Here is a 22,500-nt window from a genome sequence, read left to right on the forward strand (position 1 = left end):
GAGTCTATTGGCCCAAGACTTTGACAATATCTTGTAGTCCAAGCACATCAAAGATAAGGGTCTCCAGTTCCTCAGTAGTCCAAGGTCCCCTTTTTAGGGGAGTAGGCTAGAACTGCGCTCTCCTGCAGCTAACCGGGGCAGCTCACTCCTCCTAAGGCACTCCTGCAGCATCTCCAAATGGTCCTTGCCCTAACAGTCCCCAAAAAGCACTGATAGAATTCCTCTTGGCAGGCCATCAATACCAGGTGAACTTTCCTTGAAAGCTGCTGGACAGCCTCAGACAACCTTGTAGGCTGATATCCCTGTCCAGCCCCCTGTCATCCCCCCCAGCCTTGGGAAGGCCCCTCCAGCAATTGCCCCAAGCATTCAGGATCGCCTCAGAAGCTCCATACAGATCAGCTGTAAAAAATCCATTGCCATCCTCCTCATCTCCACAGGATCATGCTAGTGTCCCATCACTCTTACGTAAATAACACATCTGACTCTGCTAGGCAACCTTATGCTCTAAATTAAAAAAATACTTAGTGGGAGCATCCATATCATTGATTGCAGAAAACCTGGCTCTAATTAATGCCCCATTCGCCTCTCCTGTAGCAATGCTCTTAGCTCCTGAGTATTATTATGTAACTCATTAACACATGTATACTGTTTTCCCCCAACTCCTTTTCTATATTAATGATTTCATCCTCCGAACTGTTTTATGCTTCTCTTTGCTATTGATGTGGTGTTGTAAGTGAAGTCTTGACAGAAACCCCTAATCTGAGAGGAGAGGAGAGGAGAGGAGAGGGCAGGAGAGGAGAGGAGAGGAGAGAGAAGAGGAGAGGAGAGGAGAGGAGAGGAGAGGAGAGGAGAGGGCAGGAGAGGAGGTATGCCACAGGCCCACACTGTCATGTTATTGTGCTCTGCTGACAGCCAGGTGACAGACTAGAATACCAATAGGCTCAAACTTGTTTCAACTTTCAGAGCACAATGCAATGCCTGGGGACAAAGGATTTTAGCATAATCCATAAACTTTGTGACCACCTAAGCCCAGCAGAGACATTGAAACTTTCAAACAGGGGTAATGACACAGCAGAACAGAGCACTGATCACTATCTAATCAGACAGAGAGAGGAGAGGAGAGGAGGAGAGGAGAGGAGATGAGAGGAGGAAGAACAAACAGGAGAGGACTATCCAGGAGGAGAGGAGATGAAGGAGAGAGGAGAGGGAGAGGAGATGGAGAGGGAGGAGGAGAGGAGAGGAGAGGAGAGGAGGAGAGGAGAGGAGGAGAGAGGAGAGGAAGAGAGTAGAGGAGAGGAGGGAGGCGAGGAGAGGGGAGGAGAGGAGAGGAGAGGAGAGGAGAGGAGAGGAGAGGAGGGGAGAGGGAGAGGAGAGGAGGAGAGGAGGAGGAATAGAGAAGAGGAGAGGAGAGGAGGGAGGCGAGGAGAGGGGAGGAGAGGAGGAGGAGGAGGAAGAGAGGAGGAGAGGAGGAGAGGAGAGGAGGAGGAGGAGGAAGAGAGGAGAGGAGGAGGAAGAGAGGAGAGGAGAGGAGAGGAGGAGGAGAGAGGAGAGGAGAGGAGAGGAGGAGAGGAGGAGAGGAGGAGGAGAGAGGAGAGGAGAGGAGAGGAGGAGAGCAGAAGAGAGGAGAGGAGAGGAGAGGATAGGAGAGGAGAGCAGGAAGAGAGGAGAGAAGAGGAGAGCAGAGGAGAGGAGGAGGATTTGGGAGGAAGTGATGAGAGGAGAGGAGGAGAGAGGAGGCCTGGAGAGACACACAGAATGCCTCATGGAAATGATGGGCAGCCCCACACACTGTGTTTTGCACATGAGCCTGACCCTGATGGTGTGGAAGCGCTTGCTGGACTCACCATGTGGTGTGTGTGTAGCGCCATGAGCCCCGATGGTGTGTGTGTAGTTGCTGGTTCTTGATGGTTTTGTGTAGCGCTTGCACTGAGGCTACTGCTCATGATATCAAATTAGCACATGGATTTTGAATTAGCTTTACTTCATTACTGCCTGTTGCCCGACTCTGCACTTTGGCCATCATTTACATGAGAGCCAGGAGAGTGGACAGAGCAGGCCAGGAGGAAGAGAGGAAGAAGAGATAGAGTAGGGTAGAGGAGGAAGAGAGGAAGAGAGGGATAGAGTAGAGGAGAAAGAGAGGAGGAATAGAGGAAGAGAGGGATAGAGTAGAGAAGGGGAGGAAAGGAGGAAGAGAGGGATAGAGTAGAGGAGGAATAGAGTAATAGAGGAAGAGAGGGATAGAGTAGGATAGAGGAGGAATAGAGGAAGACTAAAGCTAAAGTAAAGGGAAGAAAAGAGGAGGAATAGGAGGAAGAGGGGATAGGAATAGAAGGAGGAAGAGAGGAGGGATAGAGGGATAAAGGACAGGAAAAGAAGGATAAAAGGAGGGAATAGAGGAGGAAAAGGGAATAGAGGGATGCGAGGAGGGATAGGAAAGGATCCGAGTAAACAGGGTGAGAATCACAGAGAGGTAAACAGCTGAGAGCTGAGGTCGACACTTAAGCGTTCACACACACACACACACACACACACACACACACTATGTAGCAGAGAAAAGTCTTCCTGACAGAATACTGCAGTAGCAGAGTGGGGGTGGTGTGTGTGTGTGTGTCTGTGTGTGTGTGTGTGTGTGTGTGTGTGTGTGTGTGTGTGTGTGTGTGTGTGTGTGTGTGTGTGTGTGTCGAATTGTCCTTCGGTACCAGTGCTGCAGCCTCTGATACGCTCGACATGGTGTGTGTTTTTGTTTCTCTGCTCGATGAGGGGTCAGCATTGACTAACTGACACTTTCCCTCCAGGCGGAGATAGGCTAGGAAGGCTGCTGCTGATGCAACCTAGCTCAACACTCAGAGGTGTGTGTGTGTGTGTGTGTGTGTGTGTGTGTGTGTGTGTGTGTGTGTGTGTGTGTGTGTGTGTGTGTGTGTGTGTGTGACACCCAGGAACAGAGAAAAAGTCCCCCTTCATCCAAACGCCTTGTCCTGACCACTTTATGTGGACATATGCTGTTTTCAACCCAACCTACACCACCCAACAACCGCTGTTTTACCAGGAAGGTGTTGTGTTTCTTCTGTTTCTCCAGGAGGTCACTCATGCTCACCTACTCCTGCCAACACACCTGCCTGGGAAATGATGTTCCTCCAGCAGCTTCAGCTGCCACAGACACCCACACAGCAGCTGGTAGAATCATGCCGGATCAGAGCCACGTCAGAGCCGCATCAGAGCCACATCAGAGCCAGATCAGATCCACATCAGAGCCAGATCAGAGCCACATCAGAGCCAGTGCTTGCAGGGTTTGAATTCTCATGTCCTGGCTGGAGGTAATTTGCTCTCTGCTATCATTGCCAAATAATCTGACTTGAAGATTATGTTTCTTACATTTTCTGCTATATATATATATAAATAACAGACCCTGCTATTAACCCTCATCTGGTCCATTCCCCTAATCACATGTGATTAAGGGAATGGATCAGATGAGGGTCAGATAAAAGCCATATCAGAACCAGACTAGAACCAGACCTGAATCAGAGTAGAACCGGGCCAGAACCAGACTAGAACCAGACCAGGGTCAATACGGAGACAGACCAGCACCAGATGAAAGACCACATCCGGGCAGATTAGATCCAGACCTGGTCTACAATTAGAGCATGTTCACCCTCACACACTCACACACACACACACACACACACACACAAATAGAACTTACATGAGTGGCCATTGCAGGAACAGAAAATACATTCGGCCCATGTGTGTGTGTGTGTGTGTGTGTGTGTGTGTGTGTGTGTGTGTGTGTGACTGTTTGTAAGTGAAGGATATGACCAGAGATCAAACCTAACGTGCCGCATGTCTTCCATAATCAAAACGAAAATTAAAACCACACCACCGTGTCGCAACAGTGTCATGAGAATTCCCCATATGCATCAATTCAGCCCGAGTGTGTGTCGGCTCACACACTAACACACACACACACACACACACACACACACACACACACACACACACACACACACACACACACGCGCGCGCGCGCCCGCATGAGCATGAACCCAGCTGAGAGAGATGACAGATCTAGCAGTGATACCATGGGAGTCTAAGCTTATCCAGCTGACACCAAAGACACAGTAGTTTTGTTTTCAGAGCTAGGAATGAGGGGAAGACTGTCAGAAGCAGAACATGACTTCATGAGTCTGTGTGCGGCTGCCTGCTTGTGTGCATGTGTGTGTGTGTTTGTGTGTGTGTGTGTGTGTGTGTGTAAGAGAGAGAGAGAGAGAGAGTCAGGACATGAAATTAAATGAGGTGTGTTTTTTGTGTGTATATTCAGAAGTGTGTTTATGTGAGCTGGTGTGTGTGTGTGTGTGTGTTTATATGAACCTCTGTGTGTGTATGTGTGTGTGTGTGTGTGCGATGTGTGTGTGTGTGTGTGTGTGTATGTGTGTGTATGTGTGTGTGTGTGTGTGTGTGTGTGTGTGTGTGTGTGTGTGTGTGTGTGTGTGTGTGTGTGTGTGTGAAACAAAAATGAGAGAGAGATGTAGCATTATGGGGGGAAACAGGCGGAACATCTCTTTACAAAAGACCTTGAGTCTCCGTGGCTGAGTGTCTGCTCTCCGAAGACTAGCCATCAGGGATGACACGCAAAACAAGACCACGAGACAGGCCCCATCCCTCTCTCAGAGGCTAGGCACAGAGCAGAGAGAGAGAGAGAGAGAGAGAGAGGGAGAAGGAGAGAGGGGAGAGGAGAGCAAGGGGAGAGAGAGAGAGAGAGGGGAGAGAGAGAGAAGCAGAGAGAGAGGAGAGAGAGAGGAGAGGGAGAGAAAAGGGGAGATGAGAGAGGGAGGGGTGGGGGAGAGTGCACTCCACTGACACTTAGAGAGAGATCAGACTGAGAGATTGTTCTTTATTTTCTCCTGCTACAATAACAATCATATGTTCAGTGGAAAAGAAGACACAGGGGGCAAAAACAAGTGCCATGCTGGAGGTGCACAGGGGGCAGAAACAAGTGCCCTGCTGGAGGTGCACAGGGGGTGCCATGCTGGAAAGGGGGCAAAACAAGTGCCCCGCTGGAGGTGCTGGGGGGCAAGTGAAACTGCTGGAGGTGCACAGGGGGGCAGAAACAAGTGCCATGCTGGAGGTGCACAGGGGGCAGTGCCATGCTGGAGGTGCACAGGGGGCAGAAACAAGTGCCCTGCTGGAGGTGCACAGGGGCAGAAACAAGTGCCCTGCTGGAGGTATGCTGGAGGTGCACAGGGGGCACACTGCTGGAGGTGCAGAAAACAGTGCCTGCTGGATGCTGGGGGCAGAAACAAGTGCCATGCTGGAGGTGCACAGGGGGCCTCCTACTGTAGAAGTGCTATGTTGGAGGTGCTATGTTGGAGGTGCGTGGGGGCCTCCTAGAAGTGCTATGTTTGAGGTGCGTGGGGGTCTCCTAGAAGTGCATTTTCTGCCACCTAAACACAATGGAGTCAATTATCCTGCTAATAACACAATTGGCACTCATTAGCAGGACGAGCACTAACAAACAAAAAGTTGTGCCACAGCCCGACTAGGTGCAGATGTACTACTAACAACACCACAATTCCACCAAGGAGAGAGAGAGAGAGAGAGAGAGAGAGAGAGAGAGAGAGAGAGAGAGAGAGAGAGAGAAAGAGAGAGAGAGAGAGATAAAGTACATGACTACACCATAACTGCTTTGGCAAAATGGATCAATATGGATGTGTTTTTTGTTATGCCAAGAAAGAGAGAGAGAAGAGTTGAGAGTTCCTGAGGAAGTGTGACCTCGTCAGGGAGCGAGGCGATCAGCACAAGGAGGAGTGAAGAGGAGGAGTGGAGAGGTGGAGGTCGAGGGCATGGTGTTCTCATCACAGTGTGTGCCCATCACAAGGCTGTCTGCTTTCGCTCGCTTGCTTGCTCTCTCTCTCTCTCTTTCTCCTCTCTCTCTCTCTCTCTCTCTCCTTCTCTCTCTATCCCTTTCTCTCATCCTTCTCTCTCTCTCTCTTGTCCTTCTCTCTCTTGACCTTCTCTCTCTCTCTCTCGTCCTTCTCTCTCTATCCCTCTGTTGGTGTCCTTCGTTCTGTCTCACACAGTGTTCTCACACCTGGTTCTCACTTCCTACGCCTAGCTCTCAACACACAGCTTCCACTAGAGCATGTGGCGGTGAGACACAAACACACACACACACACACACACACATACACACACACACACACACACACACACACACACACACACACTGTCAGACTTCAGGAAAGTTAAAAAGTTGAATATATATATACAGTCTATGGTTGAAACAGTCACTCAATCATAGAAGTATCCAGGAACCAAAGGTACACAAATGCCTAAAACTACAGCTTGTACACAACATAACCCCCAGTATGTGCAGGTCAGAGAGGACGCCCATCACCAGCAACAGAGAGAGAAAGAGAGAAAAGAGGGAGGCCTCCCATCACCAATAAAAGAGAGAGAACAGGCAGGAAACAGAGAGAGAGAGAAGAGAGAAGAGAGAGAGAGAGGAGAGACAATGGGAGAGTAAAGCGTGAAATTAAAAGAGAGAAGAGGACAGAAAAGGACAGACACGAGCAGAGACAATGACATCACTCAGAGGGAATGAGAAGCGTCTCTGCTGACCTCTCCAGTGTGCACTTGAGAGAGAGAGAGAGAGAGAGAGGCTTAACACTCCTTTATTGAAACAATATCAGGTGTTTAACCACTACACAATAAAAATATGTTAAAAACACATACAAGTTACAAGTTAAAAAGAAACATCACAGGGCTCGGATTCATATGTTTGAAACATGTTGAAAAACAACCTCCCCCCCCTCACACAAAGAACCCCCACCCCCCATACCGCCAGAAAGCTCTCAATGTCATCAACCATCCTGTAAAAAGCGTATTCAGAGAGAGAGAGATAGAGAGAGAGAGAGAGAGAGAGAGAGAGAGGAGAGAGCGGAGTGGCCGTTCTGACCTGGTGGATGAAGACCTGCGCTCCGTGGGGGCTGAGCAGCAGGATGGCGCGTCGGAGGGTGTCCCGGTAACGGTTGAGCTCCTCTGTGCGCATGCTGGTGAACAGGCTGGAGAAGACGCCGCTGATGTTGCGGTCCACGCGCTGCAGAGACACGTCCAGACCGCGCCGCGACGTCTGGTCCAGGAAACCTTGCAGACCGCGGATGTCTGTGGACGAGAATCACAGACAGTCACACAGTGAGTCACCAAGGAAAAACACACAGACCTCAGTGGGGCAAATAAACTGGGCAAATAAATAGTAGTGGGGCAAATCAACACAAGTGGGTGCAGCAGAGGATGGATTTTTAAGTTTCCTTTTATTACCAGTAAAAAATGACACTGGTTAAAGAATAAAATCAAACCACTCCAAAACCCAAGCCTAAAACAAACAAAACAAAACAATACAACCACAACAAACGCAAAGTTTGGTCAGAGGACAGCGCTGGTCAGGGGGTGAAGAGTTGGCCTCCAGCTAAGGAAGGAAGTCCTCCAGACCATTTAAGGCTTTCATAATAAACAGCTGGACCTGCTGCAGATCCCAGTAGCAGATAAGACTTACAGGGCCCTCATTTGTTTGATGTGCAAAGTCTGAAGTCAAACTAATTTTAGGACCTTAATAATGCCTTCAAAATAAAAGCATTTTTCACAAAATAAAAGCATTTTTGACAACAGAATGGATGTTGTACCTTTGAGCTCTGCAGGCAACCGATTCAGGAGGAGGCAGTGGGTGCATGAATACAGAATATAGTGTGTGTGTGTGTGTGTGTGTGTGTGTGTGTGTGTGTGTGTGAATACAGAACAGCCTTTTCTGTCACTATTTCAACATATATTTCCATTCTAACATGCTTTGGGGAGCACATGTGACACTTCCAGAATTTTCTCTGTTGTTAATTGAAAAGCCTGAGGCCTTCATTGCCAATCATTTCTGTGCAGACTGCTTTATCAAGTCTGTGTTGTCACCAAAGAATGGGATTGAGTCATTGAGTAAAACCGCTTCTTGGAATAGAAATGAGAGTCAGCCTGCGTGGCAGTGGGCTTGGCACAAGACTGAGGGCTGTAATATGGACGGGCCTCAGAGGATCAGCCTTAATTCTTCAAAAGAGACGCGGGTGACTGAGCGTTGGCATCTCAATATGCCCAGGAGATGACTAGAGCGAGTCGGAGACGGGCACACAAAGTGTGTTCTAATGACAACCTGCTCCTGAGCCTGTGATCCGCAACAAGGCACGCTCCTTTTAAAAGCTGCCGAAATCAAATCTATTCTGTGAGTGAGACATCGTGAGCGCACACACACCCCCTCACCTCCCTGCCACACTTAATGTGTGCTCTTATTGTCAAAACTCACCACCTCAGACACGCGCTCCAAACTGATCTTGACTCATAACCCTCGTTCAACTCGGTAAGAATGCAGAAAGGCTTTGAGTTCGACTGTCAAGGAGGATTCTCTCTCTGAATATGTAAAGCGTTGCATTATAGAGAAGCTATTCACAGGGAAGACTTCTGTAGAATACATTTTCTGAAAGATGAAATTTTAAACAAGTTGACTTAAAGTTCGACTGAAAAAAAGATAATGGGAAAAAAAAAAAGATCAGAATATTGGGCTTCTGTCGTCCACCTCTGCACTTTGCACATCCAAAGTGATTCCACTTTAAATTCCTCTAATGAAAAAGGAGGATGTAGCAGCCCTGGAGGATCCGGAGAGGCTGGGGTGTGAGGCAGCAAGCCAAGCCCAGCCTCGGAGCTTCCAGCTGGGCTTCCACTCTTCCACTCTGCCCTGCTGCTGCTGCTGCTGGAGGATTGATTGACAGTAACCCCAGGAAAGAAATGAGGAGAAATAGTAAGAGACTTTTTTTCTCTCAAAGCCTTTGGCCTCTTCCTTCTCTTTTCCCTCAGCGATGTCCAGGTTTGAGTGAAAGCGCCTGTGGATCACCTGGAGCAGATCGCCCACAAAATCAGCTCCCCCAGTGGGACAGAAGGAGCCCAGCTTCAGAGTAAAAAGCTCACATTGCGGGGGTAGAAGCTACTCCTCCATTGCTCCAAAAGTCTCAAAAAGTCACCTGGAGGGACTCTCTCTCCCTCTCTCTCTCTCTCTCCCTACCACTCCCTCCCTCTCTCTCCTTTTGTCTCTCTCTCTCCATCCCTCTATCTCTTCCTCCTGTCATTCATGCACCTACAGCTACACAGGTCTGTGGTGACTGCCTTAAGTGGTGCCTGGAGGGCACAAGGAAGTCAGAGAAAAGTTTGGATGCGGGTGGACAGGCGACTGTGTGTGTGTGTGTGTGTGGTGTGTGTGTGTGTGTGTGTGTGTGTGTGTGTGTGTGTGTGTGTGTGGTGTGTGTGTGATATGTGTCTGTATTTGAATGCCAATGAATGCATCCACCTCATTTCATGTCATGAATCTTCATCACAGAACCAAAAAAGAAGAATCAAAAACAGTCTTTGGAGTTTTTTCCCCTGTCCTTTGTGACTGAGGATGAAAGCTTGTCTAGCCTATTACTATAACCAACGGGCTAAAAGCGAATCGCACCGGCAGAAGGCAGTCTGGAAGACCTGCAGTACAAATGAACCAAGGCCACAGCACACAATCACTTGCAAATCGTCAGCTATGGATTGACGTTCAGTGCTCGGCTTTGGTGGGCTTGAGTTAATCAATTGAAAGCAGAAGTCAAACACAGAACGAGGGGTCCTGCGCTCTGTCCAGCCGGCTCTGTGTGGCCAGGGCTCAGGGGCAGGACTGACGCTATTGTGCCACGGATGTGGAAGTGGACGCACTAATCAATGCATAATGATCTGGTCGTTTTATTTCAAAAGAGAAGAGAGTTTCTTTAAAGCTGAGCCGAGAGCTACAAGAACAACTGCTGGGGTCAAGCAAAGGAATTACTGAACACTCTCCCTCTCTCCCACTGGACAACAGCAGATTTCACACTCAATCTGCGACACATGCACAGATCCACACGCAGGCTGGCAGGCGTACAAGACATGTGTTACATAATAAGATATGACATATACATATACACACAGATATGCACACAGAGATCACAGACAGACAGACAGACACACACACACACACACACTCATTTTAGATGTCCTGGCTGCTCAGTGTGAATGAGCATGCTGCAGGGCTAAGACTGATGAGCCCAGAGAGCCAGTGTAATACACACAGCCAAGTGTCACTCGTGATGAATGGAGGTTCATCATTTCCACAGAGGAATTCATAAACATAATGATGATGTATGCACACTACTTTGCCACAAGGGTTCCCATTAGACGTGATAAAAGAAATGATAAGCAGTCTATTCATTATAATATTCCATATTTAAAGACAAAATAAGGCTTTAATATGCTTGGATCTTCCCCCATTCTACTCCCAGAGAGCCATGGCTGCAAAGATGTAAGGATATCTGGATGCCTGTGTGTTCTGCTTGAACAGGAGACATGGCTGTACAGGTGTCAGGATATCTGGATGCCTGTGTGTTCTGCTTGAACAGGAGACATGGCTGTACAGGTGTCAGGATATCTGATGCCTGTGTGTTCTGCTGAACAGGAGACATGGTAGAGGTGCTGCAGCCTCTTCTCATGAGCTGGTTAGGAATAGATCAGTGTTGCAGATAAAACTACACTTCCAACGCTTCACAACTACAATCATGTGGAAACAGGAGCAGCCCATTGCCATCCCTCTCTTTTCATCCATCTATCTCCATCCTCCAAAACCAACACTCTCCACCTATCTCCATCCCTCCACCTCTCCATCTCTCCACCTCTCCATCCCTCCATCTATCTCCATCCCTCCACCTCTCCACCTCTCCACCTCTCCATCTATCTCCATCCCTCCACCTCTCCATCCCTCCACCTCCTCCATCTCTCCATCTCTCCATCCCTCCATCTTTCCTCTCTCTTCATCCCTCCATCTCTTCATCCCTCCATCCCTCCACCTCTTCAGGGGCAGCCCACTGCCATCTATCCATCTCTTCATCCCTCCACTTCTCCATCTCTTCATCCCTCCATCTCTTCAGGGGCAGCCCATTGTCATCCCTCCATCTCTTCAGGGGCAGCCCATTGTCATCTCTCCATCTCTTCAGGAGCAGCCCATTGTCATCCCTCTCTTTTAATTTCTCTCTCTTCATCCCTCCATCTCTTCATCCCTCCACCTCTCCATCCCTCCATTTCTCCATCCCTCCATCTCTTCATCCCTCCAAATCTTCTGGGGCAGCCCATTGTCATCCCTCCATCTCTTCAGGGGCAGCCCATTGTCATCCCTCACAGTAAGAGGAACAGTGTAATGGGCTCTGAGTCAACAATATACTCTCAAGAAAACTAAAAAACCCAGGAGGGAGTAATAGCACACACACACAAAGGACAGATTTGCATCACATCTTTTGTGTGGCAGCCACCGATACACTTCCACAATGCGCAGAGTGGGACATGGTGTACTATTCTCAGACAATAGCCTGAATGTTAGCCTTCTGAATTCAAGATCCATTAGCACACTTATTAGGAGGAGGGCAGGCTATTCTGTTAGGTGCTCTGCCTTAACATAAGGGACAGCTAGACTGACATCATCTGTGTGTGTGTGTGTGTTTGTGTGTGTGATTTTACAAGTTAATGTGCTGTTTTATTGTTCTTTACACTTAGACATGGCAACTCTTTATGTCAAACAGGGCGAGAATGTCGCTGCAGTCAATGTTATACAGTATGTTAGTTGGGGGGGGCATATTGACCTATGTAGCAGCCTATAATGTTATATTATTATTATTATTATAATATTATATTGTTACATAAACCAGTGATATAAAAGTAACAATATATTGTATTTCTGATTATTTACTTACTCCAGCAGCTCTTCTTATTCTGTCTGTGTCTTGCTGCTTCAGTTGTCAACAGCACGGGTTGACGCCTGGAAATATTGTAAATAAAGTAGCCTGGCTACAGTACCTCATCATAGTCTATTGGTTGGACTGTTCAGTTTCCGCATGTGTGTTTATGTTTCAAAGTTTAAGTTTCAGATAGCCTTCTTTCTCTTTCTCTCAGTTGGGGGTTAGGTGCCTTGCTTAAGGGGAGCAGCTGGGGATTAGGTGCCTTGCTCATGGGGGTTAGGTGCCTTGCTCATGGGGGTTAGGTGCCTCGCTCAGGGGGAGCGGTTTTGGGGTTTGGTGCCTTGCTCAAGGGCACCTCATCCGTGGACGTACAGTAGATGTGGGAGAGCTGTTTTAATCACTCCCCCCACACACATTTTTCCTATCAGTCTGGGATTGAACCAGCCACGCTTCGGTCACAAGTCCAATTTACATCGGGATTAAGATTATAAGAATTTAGCAGTCAACTTGAACGCAACCGTTTTGAACAAATTTTAATGCTAACCGGATTTAATAGCAATTTAGCAACAACAGTCCTTGCTTGCACAGTTATGAATGTTTGGATTAATGTGCGGGCTGAGGAGGGGTGTGTGTTGAGAGAGAGAGACAGGAACAAGGAGAGGGTGTAAGGCACTTCTTTAGGCTGCTCTTTGTCTTTGGTAAAGTTGCACATACAGTAGCTCTACAATGAAAAAGCTATGAAGTTATTATTTATTTATTTGTTTTTGGACAACATGGTTGCATCAAGATGGTTTTTGCACGTCTGTATCGTTTTTTTAGCCGACTCACTGTGCATCTTCACATCTCTAGTTGACAAGCAGGAAAGACTGCAAGCAGGACAGACTTAAGAAGGACAGACTGCAAGCAGGACAGACTGCAAATTGGCTTTGATTTATCTGTCAGAGTGTCGACTGAGGTAGGCTCAGTTGTTTATTATGTAAACCATTTGTCAAATATTTGTTATTTAAACAACTACTGGGAATAGCAAATATCACAAAACAAAACAAGCCCTGACATTTGGCATTGACTGACCTTTCCCATCCAACTACCCCAGGCAAGTTGTTCATTCACACTCCGTTTTATTTCAGTACAAGTTAAGACAGCCTTGTGAGTTTATCCAAGCATACAACTCTTCCATATATGTTTCAGACTATAACAAAAAAATATTGAGTTTGCCACTATTTAGTTTTACGATTCATAATAACACACATTCATTGATTGCATTATAATGTGTAGATTTGTTTGAGTGACTATGTGATGAGAGAATAATGAAATATAAAAAAAAATGGCAGAAAAAAACTCTGGTCTTAATTCAACCATTAAATCCGCAATCAACAGTCAACAGCAAATCTAAAACCGGGGCAGCCGTGGCCCACTGGTTAGCACTCTGGACTTGTAACCGGAGGGTTGCCGGTTCGAGCCCCGACCAGTGGGCTGCGGCTGAAGTGCCCTTGAGCAAGGCACCTAACCCCTCACTGCTCCCCTCGAAATACCGTTGAAGCAGGCAGCTCACTGCGCCGGGATTAGTGTGTGCTTCACCTCACTGTGTGTTCACTGTGTGCTGTTTGTGTTTCACTAATTCACCGATTGGGTTAAATGCAGAGATCAAATTTCCCTCACGGGATCAAAAAAGTATATATACTTACTTATACTTAAAACAGTCTCTGCCAAAAAGAACTCCTGCAAGGCAAAACATGCAGAGCACTGGGCAACTCATGCCAATGCCACTGAGGAGAAGAGTTTCATCTAGCGTTTATTGCTGGTCGACACAACAGACGCTCATCAGAAGACCACAGTGGGCATTTGGGGATGTAATGCTGGATCATAGAATTGAGATAGCAGGGAGCAGATTCAGTAAGTGTCCAATAGGCCAAGGTGATAGCAGAGAGCAGATACAGTAAGTGTCCTATAGGCCAAGGTGAGAGATTTAATTTTTATCCTGGGCACTATAAGGAGCCAATGAAGAGGAGTTACTGTACATGTGTCCTCTTTGGCTGATTAAAGACCAAGTGTGCTGCAGCATTTTGAATCAATTGTAACGATCTTACTACACAAGCAGGTAGACCAGCTAACTAGTGCAGTGTTTCCCACAGAATTGGATTCAATTTGTGGCGGTAGCTGACTTGGACAAGGGGGGGGAGTGTATAGGTCTAATTGAGTGCCTGTCACTGCTGATGTGTGGATGCAATTCATAACGTTTTCTACATAGTTAAATAAAGGTTGGTACTTCTCCTTGGGACAAGCACTTTTGAATTTTGGAAAACACTTTTCCATTTACATTGGGATTTTGCAGTGTCAGAGTCAATAAAATGAGCCCTTCAACAAAATTGACAAGCAGCTGTAAGTAGGCTAAGCATGCTAAATTCGACATCCAAACAGTATTCTAATGTTAGCTTTGAGATACTGCTTGATTGCATAACTTAACTTAGTTTAGTCTCTTCAATGTAGCCTACTATGTTGTGATAAGATCTTAGCAGAGTTAACTTCAATGCAGCAGTTTTGAACAAATTTGCGCAGCATGGTCACTCACGATGCTAAGCGGATTTAATAGCAATTTAGCCAGACGTCTTCTATGCAATGCACCTATGTGGCAACAACAATCCTTCAACAATCGTGAATATTTTGTTAAATGCACATGCAGATCGGCAGCGGGCTACGAGAGAGAGCGGGGCGGGACAAGGAAAGGCTGCGTGCGTAAAAAGCGCAGCTCAATGGCAATGCAAGGATTTGATCTTATATTTAATTTAAATTAAATTAAATTAAATTAAATTAAATTAAACATAGAATATTTATGTGTGGCGGCCGATTTTTATTTCGTGGCGCCCCGCCACAGATTAGTCAATGTATGGGAAACACTAGTGAATTACAATAGTCCAGTTTGGAGATAACCATTGCCTGTAGAAGAAGTTTGGAATCTTGTATCAGATATTGGTCTGAGGTCTGATCTTCCTAATGTTATAAAGGAGAAAACTACATGATTTTGCAACTGAGGCTACGTGCTCAAAGAAGTTAAGTTGGTCATCAATTATGACGCCCAATTTATGTGCCGATCTAGCTGGGGTCAGTGAAGATGAGTGAAGCTGAATGTTAGTCTGTTGGGGAATAGCTATTTTAGCTGGAAACACCAAAAGCGCCATTTTTGAGAGATTAAGCTGAAGGTGCCGATTTTTCATCCTGACTGAAATATCCCTAAGGCATGCAGAAATACAATCTAAAACAGTAGAATCATCAGAGGGGAAAGACAGGAAAAGTTTAGTATCATCATCAGCATAGCAGTGATAGTCAAAACCATGAAAGCGAATGATCTTACCCAAAGAAGTGGTGTAAATAGAGAAAAGAAGGGGCCCTAATACTGATCCCTGAGGCACACCGGTCGTGAGGTCATGAGACTTGATAAAGGCACAGTATATTCATGATGTATGTACCGGTAATTCCGTCTGGGTCTTGAATTATATGGAGGTTACCAGAAAGTTTTGTGTGACCGGCACCTTGTGATTTCTAAAGGGCCACAGCCACAGGACAGGGACAGAAAAGGTGTGTGCGTGTAACAGTGAAACAGTAACGAGTGATTGACAGCAGAGAACCCTATCCTCTTCCTAGGCTCAACCTTTCCCTGCGTCTCAGAGATACGCCCATAGCAAGTCAAATAGAAGAAAGTTCAGTGCCTGACCAGGCTGTTGAATTAGACTTCTGTGCAATATTTTAGTAGTACTACATGTGTTCAATATTCAATTCAATAATCTTCATTTCTATCTATTTCTATTCTTTCTATTTCATGTCCACATTAATCACCTTTCTATGGTTGAAGCTACACGACACAATACCAACCCCATCTCAGCAACCAGCAAAATCTGACATCTGACCATAATGAATGACATGCCTCATTAGACTCAATCCCAAATATACAGTATATCTCAAGTGTGTGAGAGAGAGGGGTATAGAGAGAGAGGGACAGAGAGAGAGGGGGATACAAGGATACAAGGACGTTTATTGTCACATGCATATAGTTACTGGAAGTAAGAAATGCAGTGAAATTATGTCTGGTGTCAGCCTATTTGTGCATTAATGGGGGTAGTGCAGTAGAAGAGGGGTTTAGTAGATTAAGTGGCAAGGGCTGCATAAAAAAGGTGGGGGAGGATTGGGATTGGGTGGGGGGCACCAACAAGGAGCACCCAAGAGCAACAGGGGCAAGGAAAAACTCCCTAGGGATAGAGAGAGAGGGAGACAGAGAGAGGGGGACAGAGAGAGGGGGATAGAGAGAGAGATGGGGATAGAGAGAGATGGGGATAGAGAGAGAGGGGGACAGAGAGAGAGGGGATAGAGAGAGAGACGGGCAGAGGGCAAGGTCCTAGGAGAGCTAAGTAGAAAAAAAGTCTGTGCCCTTGATGTTGGATCTGCCCCCATCTCTGATCATGGCCACCCCATGCTCCCCCACCCTCCCTGGATGTGCCCTCTCCCCTGGTAGTGCCCCCCTCTCGGCAGAGCGGGGCCCCCTGGTGGCCCGGTGGCAGAGGGCAGGTGTGTGTCACGGAGGAGGTGCCCTCTCTCCGCTTCATCCTCTCTGGCCTCTTCTGTCCAGCTCTCAGCAATCTGTCAGTCCCATCTGCCCTCAGCACAGGAGCAGACCTCAGACACACACACACACACACACACACACACACACACACACACACACACACACACACACACACACACACACACACTTACTGTACACCTATAGCCTTACTGTGCCCTTGCCTGTCTGTCAGCTCACACTGGACACTGGGGAAAGAGGTGAGTGTGTGTGTGTGTGTGTGTGTGTGTGTGTGTGTGTGTGTGTGTGTGTGTGTGTGTGTGTGTGTGTTTGAGTGTGTGTGTGTGTGTGTGTGTGTGTGTGTGTGTGTGTGTGTGTGTGTGTGTGTGTGTGAAAAAAAAGCTTACAAGGCCAGCACTTTCTTATGAGCAAAAGCCTCCTTGTCAGCTAGAACAATGAAAAAGTCTTTCCCATTATATTTATTTATTTATTACCATTATATTTATTTATTTATGTATTCCCATTATATTTATTTATTTACATACAGATTTCTGCTGAAATAACAGTGGAGAGGACGGCATCATTTAGTTGGAGGCACTGAAGCTGACTTGAAGTGGATTACAAACTCCGTCACCATGCAGGACATTATAACCTCTCTTGCAGTCTCAAGATCACCATACAGGACATTATAACCTCTCAGTCTCAAGATCACCATGCAGGACATTATAACCTCTCTCACAGTCTCAAGATCACCATACAGGACAATATAACCTCTCAGTCTCAAGATCACCATGCTGTACAGGACAATATAACCTCTCAGTCTCAAGATCACCATACATGACATTATAACCTCTCAGTCTCAAGATCACCATGCAGGACATTATAACCTCTCTCACAGTCTCAAGATCACCATACAGGACAATATAACCTCTCTCACAGTCTCAAACCACACATTTTGGAAGTAGAGCTCTGAAGTAGTGCTTGTGGAATGACAGTAATGATGAATGAACAGTCCTAATCGAGGACTCATGTACACAAAATATGCAACAATGGGCACAGGAAAAATCTTCCCACAGATGTAAATCACTTTTTTAAGGTCCAGAGACATTTCAATTATCAACCACAGCAAAGCAAGAAAACACTTTCTGTGCCTGGTGATGGCTCCAAAACAACAACAACAACAACAGCAACAAAAGCAAAGTGCGGCGTTGTGCCGTATTCAGGCCCCATGCAGTCTACAGAGTGAAAGAGCAAGAGAAAAAGAGATAGAATGAGAGAGAGAAAGAGAGAGAGAAAGAGAGAGAGAGAGAGAGAGGGAGAGAGAGAGAGAGAGAGAGAGAGAGAGAGAGAGAGAGAGAGAGAGAGAGAGAGAGAGAGAGAGAGAGAGAGGAACACAAACACAACCATGCGGAGGGCCGGCTGGTTTTTGTCTCCTGCCGTCGTCCTTCCCGGGCAGCTCTGAACTGCCCGTGCCCCGTGCCTCACAATGGGCCAACAGAAGGCCTGGCTGGCCCTCGGGTGGTGGTGGAGGTGGTGGTGGGGGTGGGTGTGTGGGCAGCGAGGCTGAGCCTGGGCATGGAGACGGCCAGCATATGGAGCCCATGAGGGGTCAAAGAGCCGCCCGAGCTGGATTAGGGGTGGGTGGGGGTTGGTGTGTGTGTGTGTGTGGGGGGTCGGGTGGCTGGGGAAGCTGAGCTGTGACTGCTCGTATGTGTGTGTGTGTGGGGGGAGCTGAGCTGCAGGGACGTATGTGTGTGTGTGTGTGAGGAGGGCCTGTTTGGCCCGGCTGTGTCCTTGTGTGGACTCACAGATCGTGAGCTCGCATCCCAAATGGTTCCAGGCTGAATGGAGTACACACATAAAATAGGATTCTTGTATGTGTGTGTGTTTGCGTGTGTGTGTGTGCTTGTATGTATGTATGTGTGTGTGTTTGTATGTGTGACGTGTTTGTTGGGCTCTAGAATGTACCACTGAGATTCTCCTTGGGCTCCGAAGCATACAGTACATCTATTACAGTCCTACCGAGCACACACACACACACACACAGGCCCACACACACGACAGACACAGACACAGACACAGACACAGACACGCACACACACACACAAACACACACACACACAGACACACACACACACACTTTCCCTTCAGCAGGTCACGAATCAGTGTGATACTGCGGACATTTCTGCTTAAAATGCATTGCAGCAATGAGTCACGGGAGGGATGAACACACACACCATCACACCTCCCCTTAACACACACACACACACACACACACACACACACACACACACACACACACACACACAGTCCCTGTTACCCCTACTCACCGAAGAGTTGGATCTTGTAACTGGGGACCAAACGGACAGACAGACTGTAGGACAGCAGGGATTATATAGGCACAATGGCACACACACACACACACACTCACACACACACACACACACACACACACACACACACACACACACTCAAACACACACACACACACACACACACACACACACACTCAAACACACACACACACACACACACACACACACATATGATCACATTTGTTTACATGAACAAATGGATATGGGCAATTCAAAAAAACTGTCACATCCATAACAGTCAAAGTCAAAGTCAAAGTCAAAGTCAGCTTTATTGTCAATTTCTTCACATGTTCCAGACATACAAAGAGATGAAATTACGTTTCTCACTATCCACGGTGAAGACAAGACATATTTGACCAATTTTAAGTCCAGAGACAAACATAAAAAAAATAGGAAAAAAAAGTAAGTAAATAAGTAAATAAGAGGGCACATATAAATAATAATGAAAAAATAAGAGCAGCAAAAATTTTGTTGAAATTGTGCATAGACAGTCAATAAAATACTAGTGCAAATGCTGCAAAATACTATAAAATACTGTTTGACCTAAGTAATAAAGAAAGTGGCATAGTGGTGCAAGTTATGTACAGCAGAAGTGTTGGTTTTCAGGACAACAACACCAAGTTGTAAAGTGTACAAGTGTGCACAAGTGTGCAGGTGGAGTAGTGCAGGCTTTGTGGGTCCAATGTCCAGGATGTTATGTAGCTGAGGGTGGACAGCAGCTTGGTGTATGAAGCTGTTAGTGAGTCTGGTAGTCTTGGGGCGCGGGCTTCTGTACCTCTTCCCAGGGGCAGTAGATCAAACAGATTGTGAGCAGGGTGACTTGCATCACACAATTTTTAGTCACTGCACCTTCAGGGAGGGAGTGAAGCACCAATGATCCTTCCAGCTGTAGTTCACTATGCTGCAGGGCATTCAGTGCAGCTTCCGCCCCACACAATACAGCTGGAGAGGATGCTCTCAATGGTGCCTCGGTAGAATGTGGTCATGATGGCTGGTGGAGCACTTGCTCGCCTGAGTTTTCGCGAGGAAGTACAGGCACACCAGTGATGCAGTGTTGGTGGTCAGGAGAGGTCTTCACTGATGTGCACCCCCAGGAATTTGGTGCTGCTGCTAATCCACCACAGCACACGCCACAGTGGCAGGTGTTGGGTGTGACCTCTCCGGAAGTCAACAACAATCTTTTGGTCTTGCTGGCGTTCAGCAGGAGGTTGTTGTCCCACCACACAGATGGTGGACCTCCAACCTGTATTGAGTCACAAGTCGCCCTTGGTGATGAGACCCACCAGAGTTTGTGTCAGTCAGCAAATTTCACTATGTGATTGTTGCTGTAGGTTGCAGTGCAGTCATCGTCCAGCAGGGTGAAGAACAGCGGACTGAGCACACACCTGTGCTCAGTGTGATGCTGCTTGACACCACACACTTGGGGCCTCTGACAGAGGGAAGTCCAGTAGCCAGTTGCAGAAGGTAGGTACTGAGTCCCAGTTTGTCAAGTTTGCAGATGATTGTTGTGGTATTATGGTGTTGAATGCAGAACTGAAGTCTATAAACAGCAATGAGGTGGGTGAGGGCTGGGTGGAGGGCATTTCCTCTGTTTATGCAAACTGGAACTTTGATATGTGACAAGTGCCACAGGGCGGTAGTCATTGAAGCAGGATGGAGCAGTTTTCTTCGCACAGGTATGATGGTGGCAGCTTTATTGATGGGACGATGGCTTTTGTTCAGGAAGTGTTAAAGATGTCTGTGAAGAGGCACAGTCCTTCACTGGGATCACCTGTTGCCTTCATCCAAAGTAACAGCAGAGAGGCACAGGGGCTGCTCATGTAATGCTGTTTTGTGCTTCAAAGCGAGCAAAGAAGCGGTTCAGGTTGTTGAGAGCAGAGGATGTTACAGCTCTGTGGCGTTATGGAGGGCCTGAATGCCCTGCCACTTTGTAGATTCCTGCTGTCTTTGAAGTGGGTGGTTATCTAACAGCAGCACAATGCCATGGTATTTAGTTGGCGTTATGGACGTGACAGATTTGCATGGAGTTACCCATATGCTAACTCAAATATGCTCATGAACTGCTGTACACAAGCACGCTCACAATACATCACACACTGAAAAGACACACACACACACACACACACACACACACACACACACACACACACAAAAATACTCGCACACCCCTTCACACACACACAGGAAGAGAGATGAATTACACAAGCTTTACCTCATACTGATTACCTCCCATTTCAACACTCTTTGACAGACAGACAGACTTGAAACAAAAATCAAACGTCTTTTAAAACTCCACACACATTTGATCTGCTGTCAGCCCGTCGTCTGATGGAAGGTTCCAGAAGATATTCATTAGGGCTGTGCGTGTGTGTGCGTGTCATGTATGTGTGTGTGTGTGTGTGTGTGTGTGTGTGTGTGTGAGCCCACATTAATCACAGGATCACAGCACTTTGATTACTCCTGGTTTTGAGATTATTCAAGTTGAGGAGGATTAAATAAGAGGCCAACTCTCTTTTTTAGTTTTCATTTCTTTTTGTTATGGTTACATCCCGCAACCATGGCGATGGCGCTGCAGGAAGCCATTAGCACTGCAGTCTCTTGCTCATTTACGTGGAGAATCGGCAGGGGTCGGGAGATGAAGAAATGACAAAAGAGAGATGAGAGGAGAGAGAGAGACATTCAGAGTTTCTAATGAACACTCTGGTTCAGGAGGAGAGGAGAGAGAGAGAGAGAGAGAGAGAGAGAGAGAGAGAGAGAGAGAGAGAAAGAGAGAGAGAGAGAGAGAGACCCTGAGTTTCCATTCAGCAGCAGATAAAAGAGGGCTAGTTTCACAGTCAGGGAAAGCACTCAAGACATTATCTGCATCTATGTCTGTGTACCTGAGAGAATGTTATTATGCTGAATAACTGTATGTTATTATCAGTGACTAGACTAGACTAGCAGCACCTACAAACTTGGAAAAGGAGGTGCAAACATAATTTTCATCCTGTTTCCCTGTGGGCAGAAAACTGGACCACCCCAGGACATAGTATAATATGTTACAACTGTGATGCCTAAGAAAGCAAAGGATTAGACTTTAATAACAGAAATAAGTTCAGAACTCATTTAGCAGAGGAAATGCTGCAGACATGCTAGCAATCAAGCAATTGCTTAGCAACAAACATGTCCAGATATAATTTGGATATCAAAATGACTGATATAGTTTTACAACTTAACCACTTAAGTTTTCCCTCAGACAGTTTATTGTAACACATTGGTCACTGCTATTGGTTCATCTGGATTAATTTGCCACCTCTTCTTTACTTAACACAGGACACTGGACACAGGCTACTCCAGGCCAGTCGTTTTCTATCAGCTGACTGAATAGCACAGCACAGAATAAGATACAACAAAGCTGAGGAGATAACAGGAGATGAGAGGAGAGGGGAGGAGAGGAGAGGAGAGGAGGAGGGAGGGGAGGAGAGGAGAGGAGAGGGGAGGAATGAGGAGGAGGAGAGGAGAGGAGGAGGGAGGGGAGGAGAGGAGAGGAGGGAGGGAGGAGATGAGAAGAGAGGGGAGGAGAGGAGAGGAGAGGGGGAGGAGAGGAGAGGAGAGGATGATAGGATAGGGGAGAGGGGAGAAGAAGACAGGATGATAGGATAGGGGAGAGGGGAGGAGAGGAGAGGATGATAGGATAGGGGAGAGGGGAGGAGAAGACAGGATGATAGGATAGGGGAGAGGGGAGGAGAGGAGAGACGAGAAGAAAGCAGATGTGAAAAGTTGGACTAGA

At 46.9% G+C, this 22,500-nt stretch overlaps 1 protein-coding gene across 2 annotated transcripts in view; it reads right to left on the reverse strand.

Annotated features, from left to right (window-relative positions):
• grid1b (glutamate receptor, ionotropic, delta 1b) overlaps positions 1-22,500 on the reverse strand; it is a 409,043-nt gene that overhangs the window by 147,118 nt on the left and 239,425 nt on the right. For both annotated transcript variants that reach the window (XM_048246568.1, XM_048246567.1), the window contains exon 4: positions 6,953-7,158. In XM_048246568.1, the coding sequence (XP_048102525.1) occupies positions 6,953-7,158 (206 nt within the window). The remainder of the gene's footprint in view (positions 1-6,952; positions 7,159-22,500) is intronic.

The sequence above is a fragment of the Alosa alosa genome, chromosome 6 (assembly GCF_017589495.1).
Source record: "Alosa alosa isolate M-15738 ecotype Scorff River chromosome 6, AALO_Geno_1.1, whole genome shotgun sequence".
Classification (NCBI taxonomy): domain Eukaryota; kingdom Metazoa; phylum Chordata; class Actinopteri; order Clupeiformes; family Clupeidae; genus Alosa; species Alosa alosa.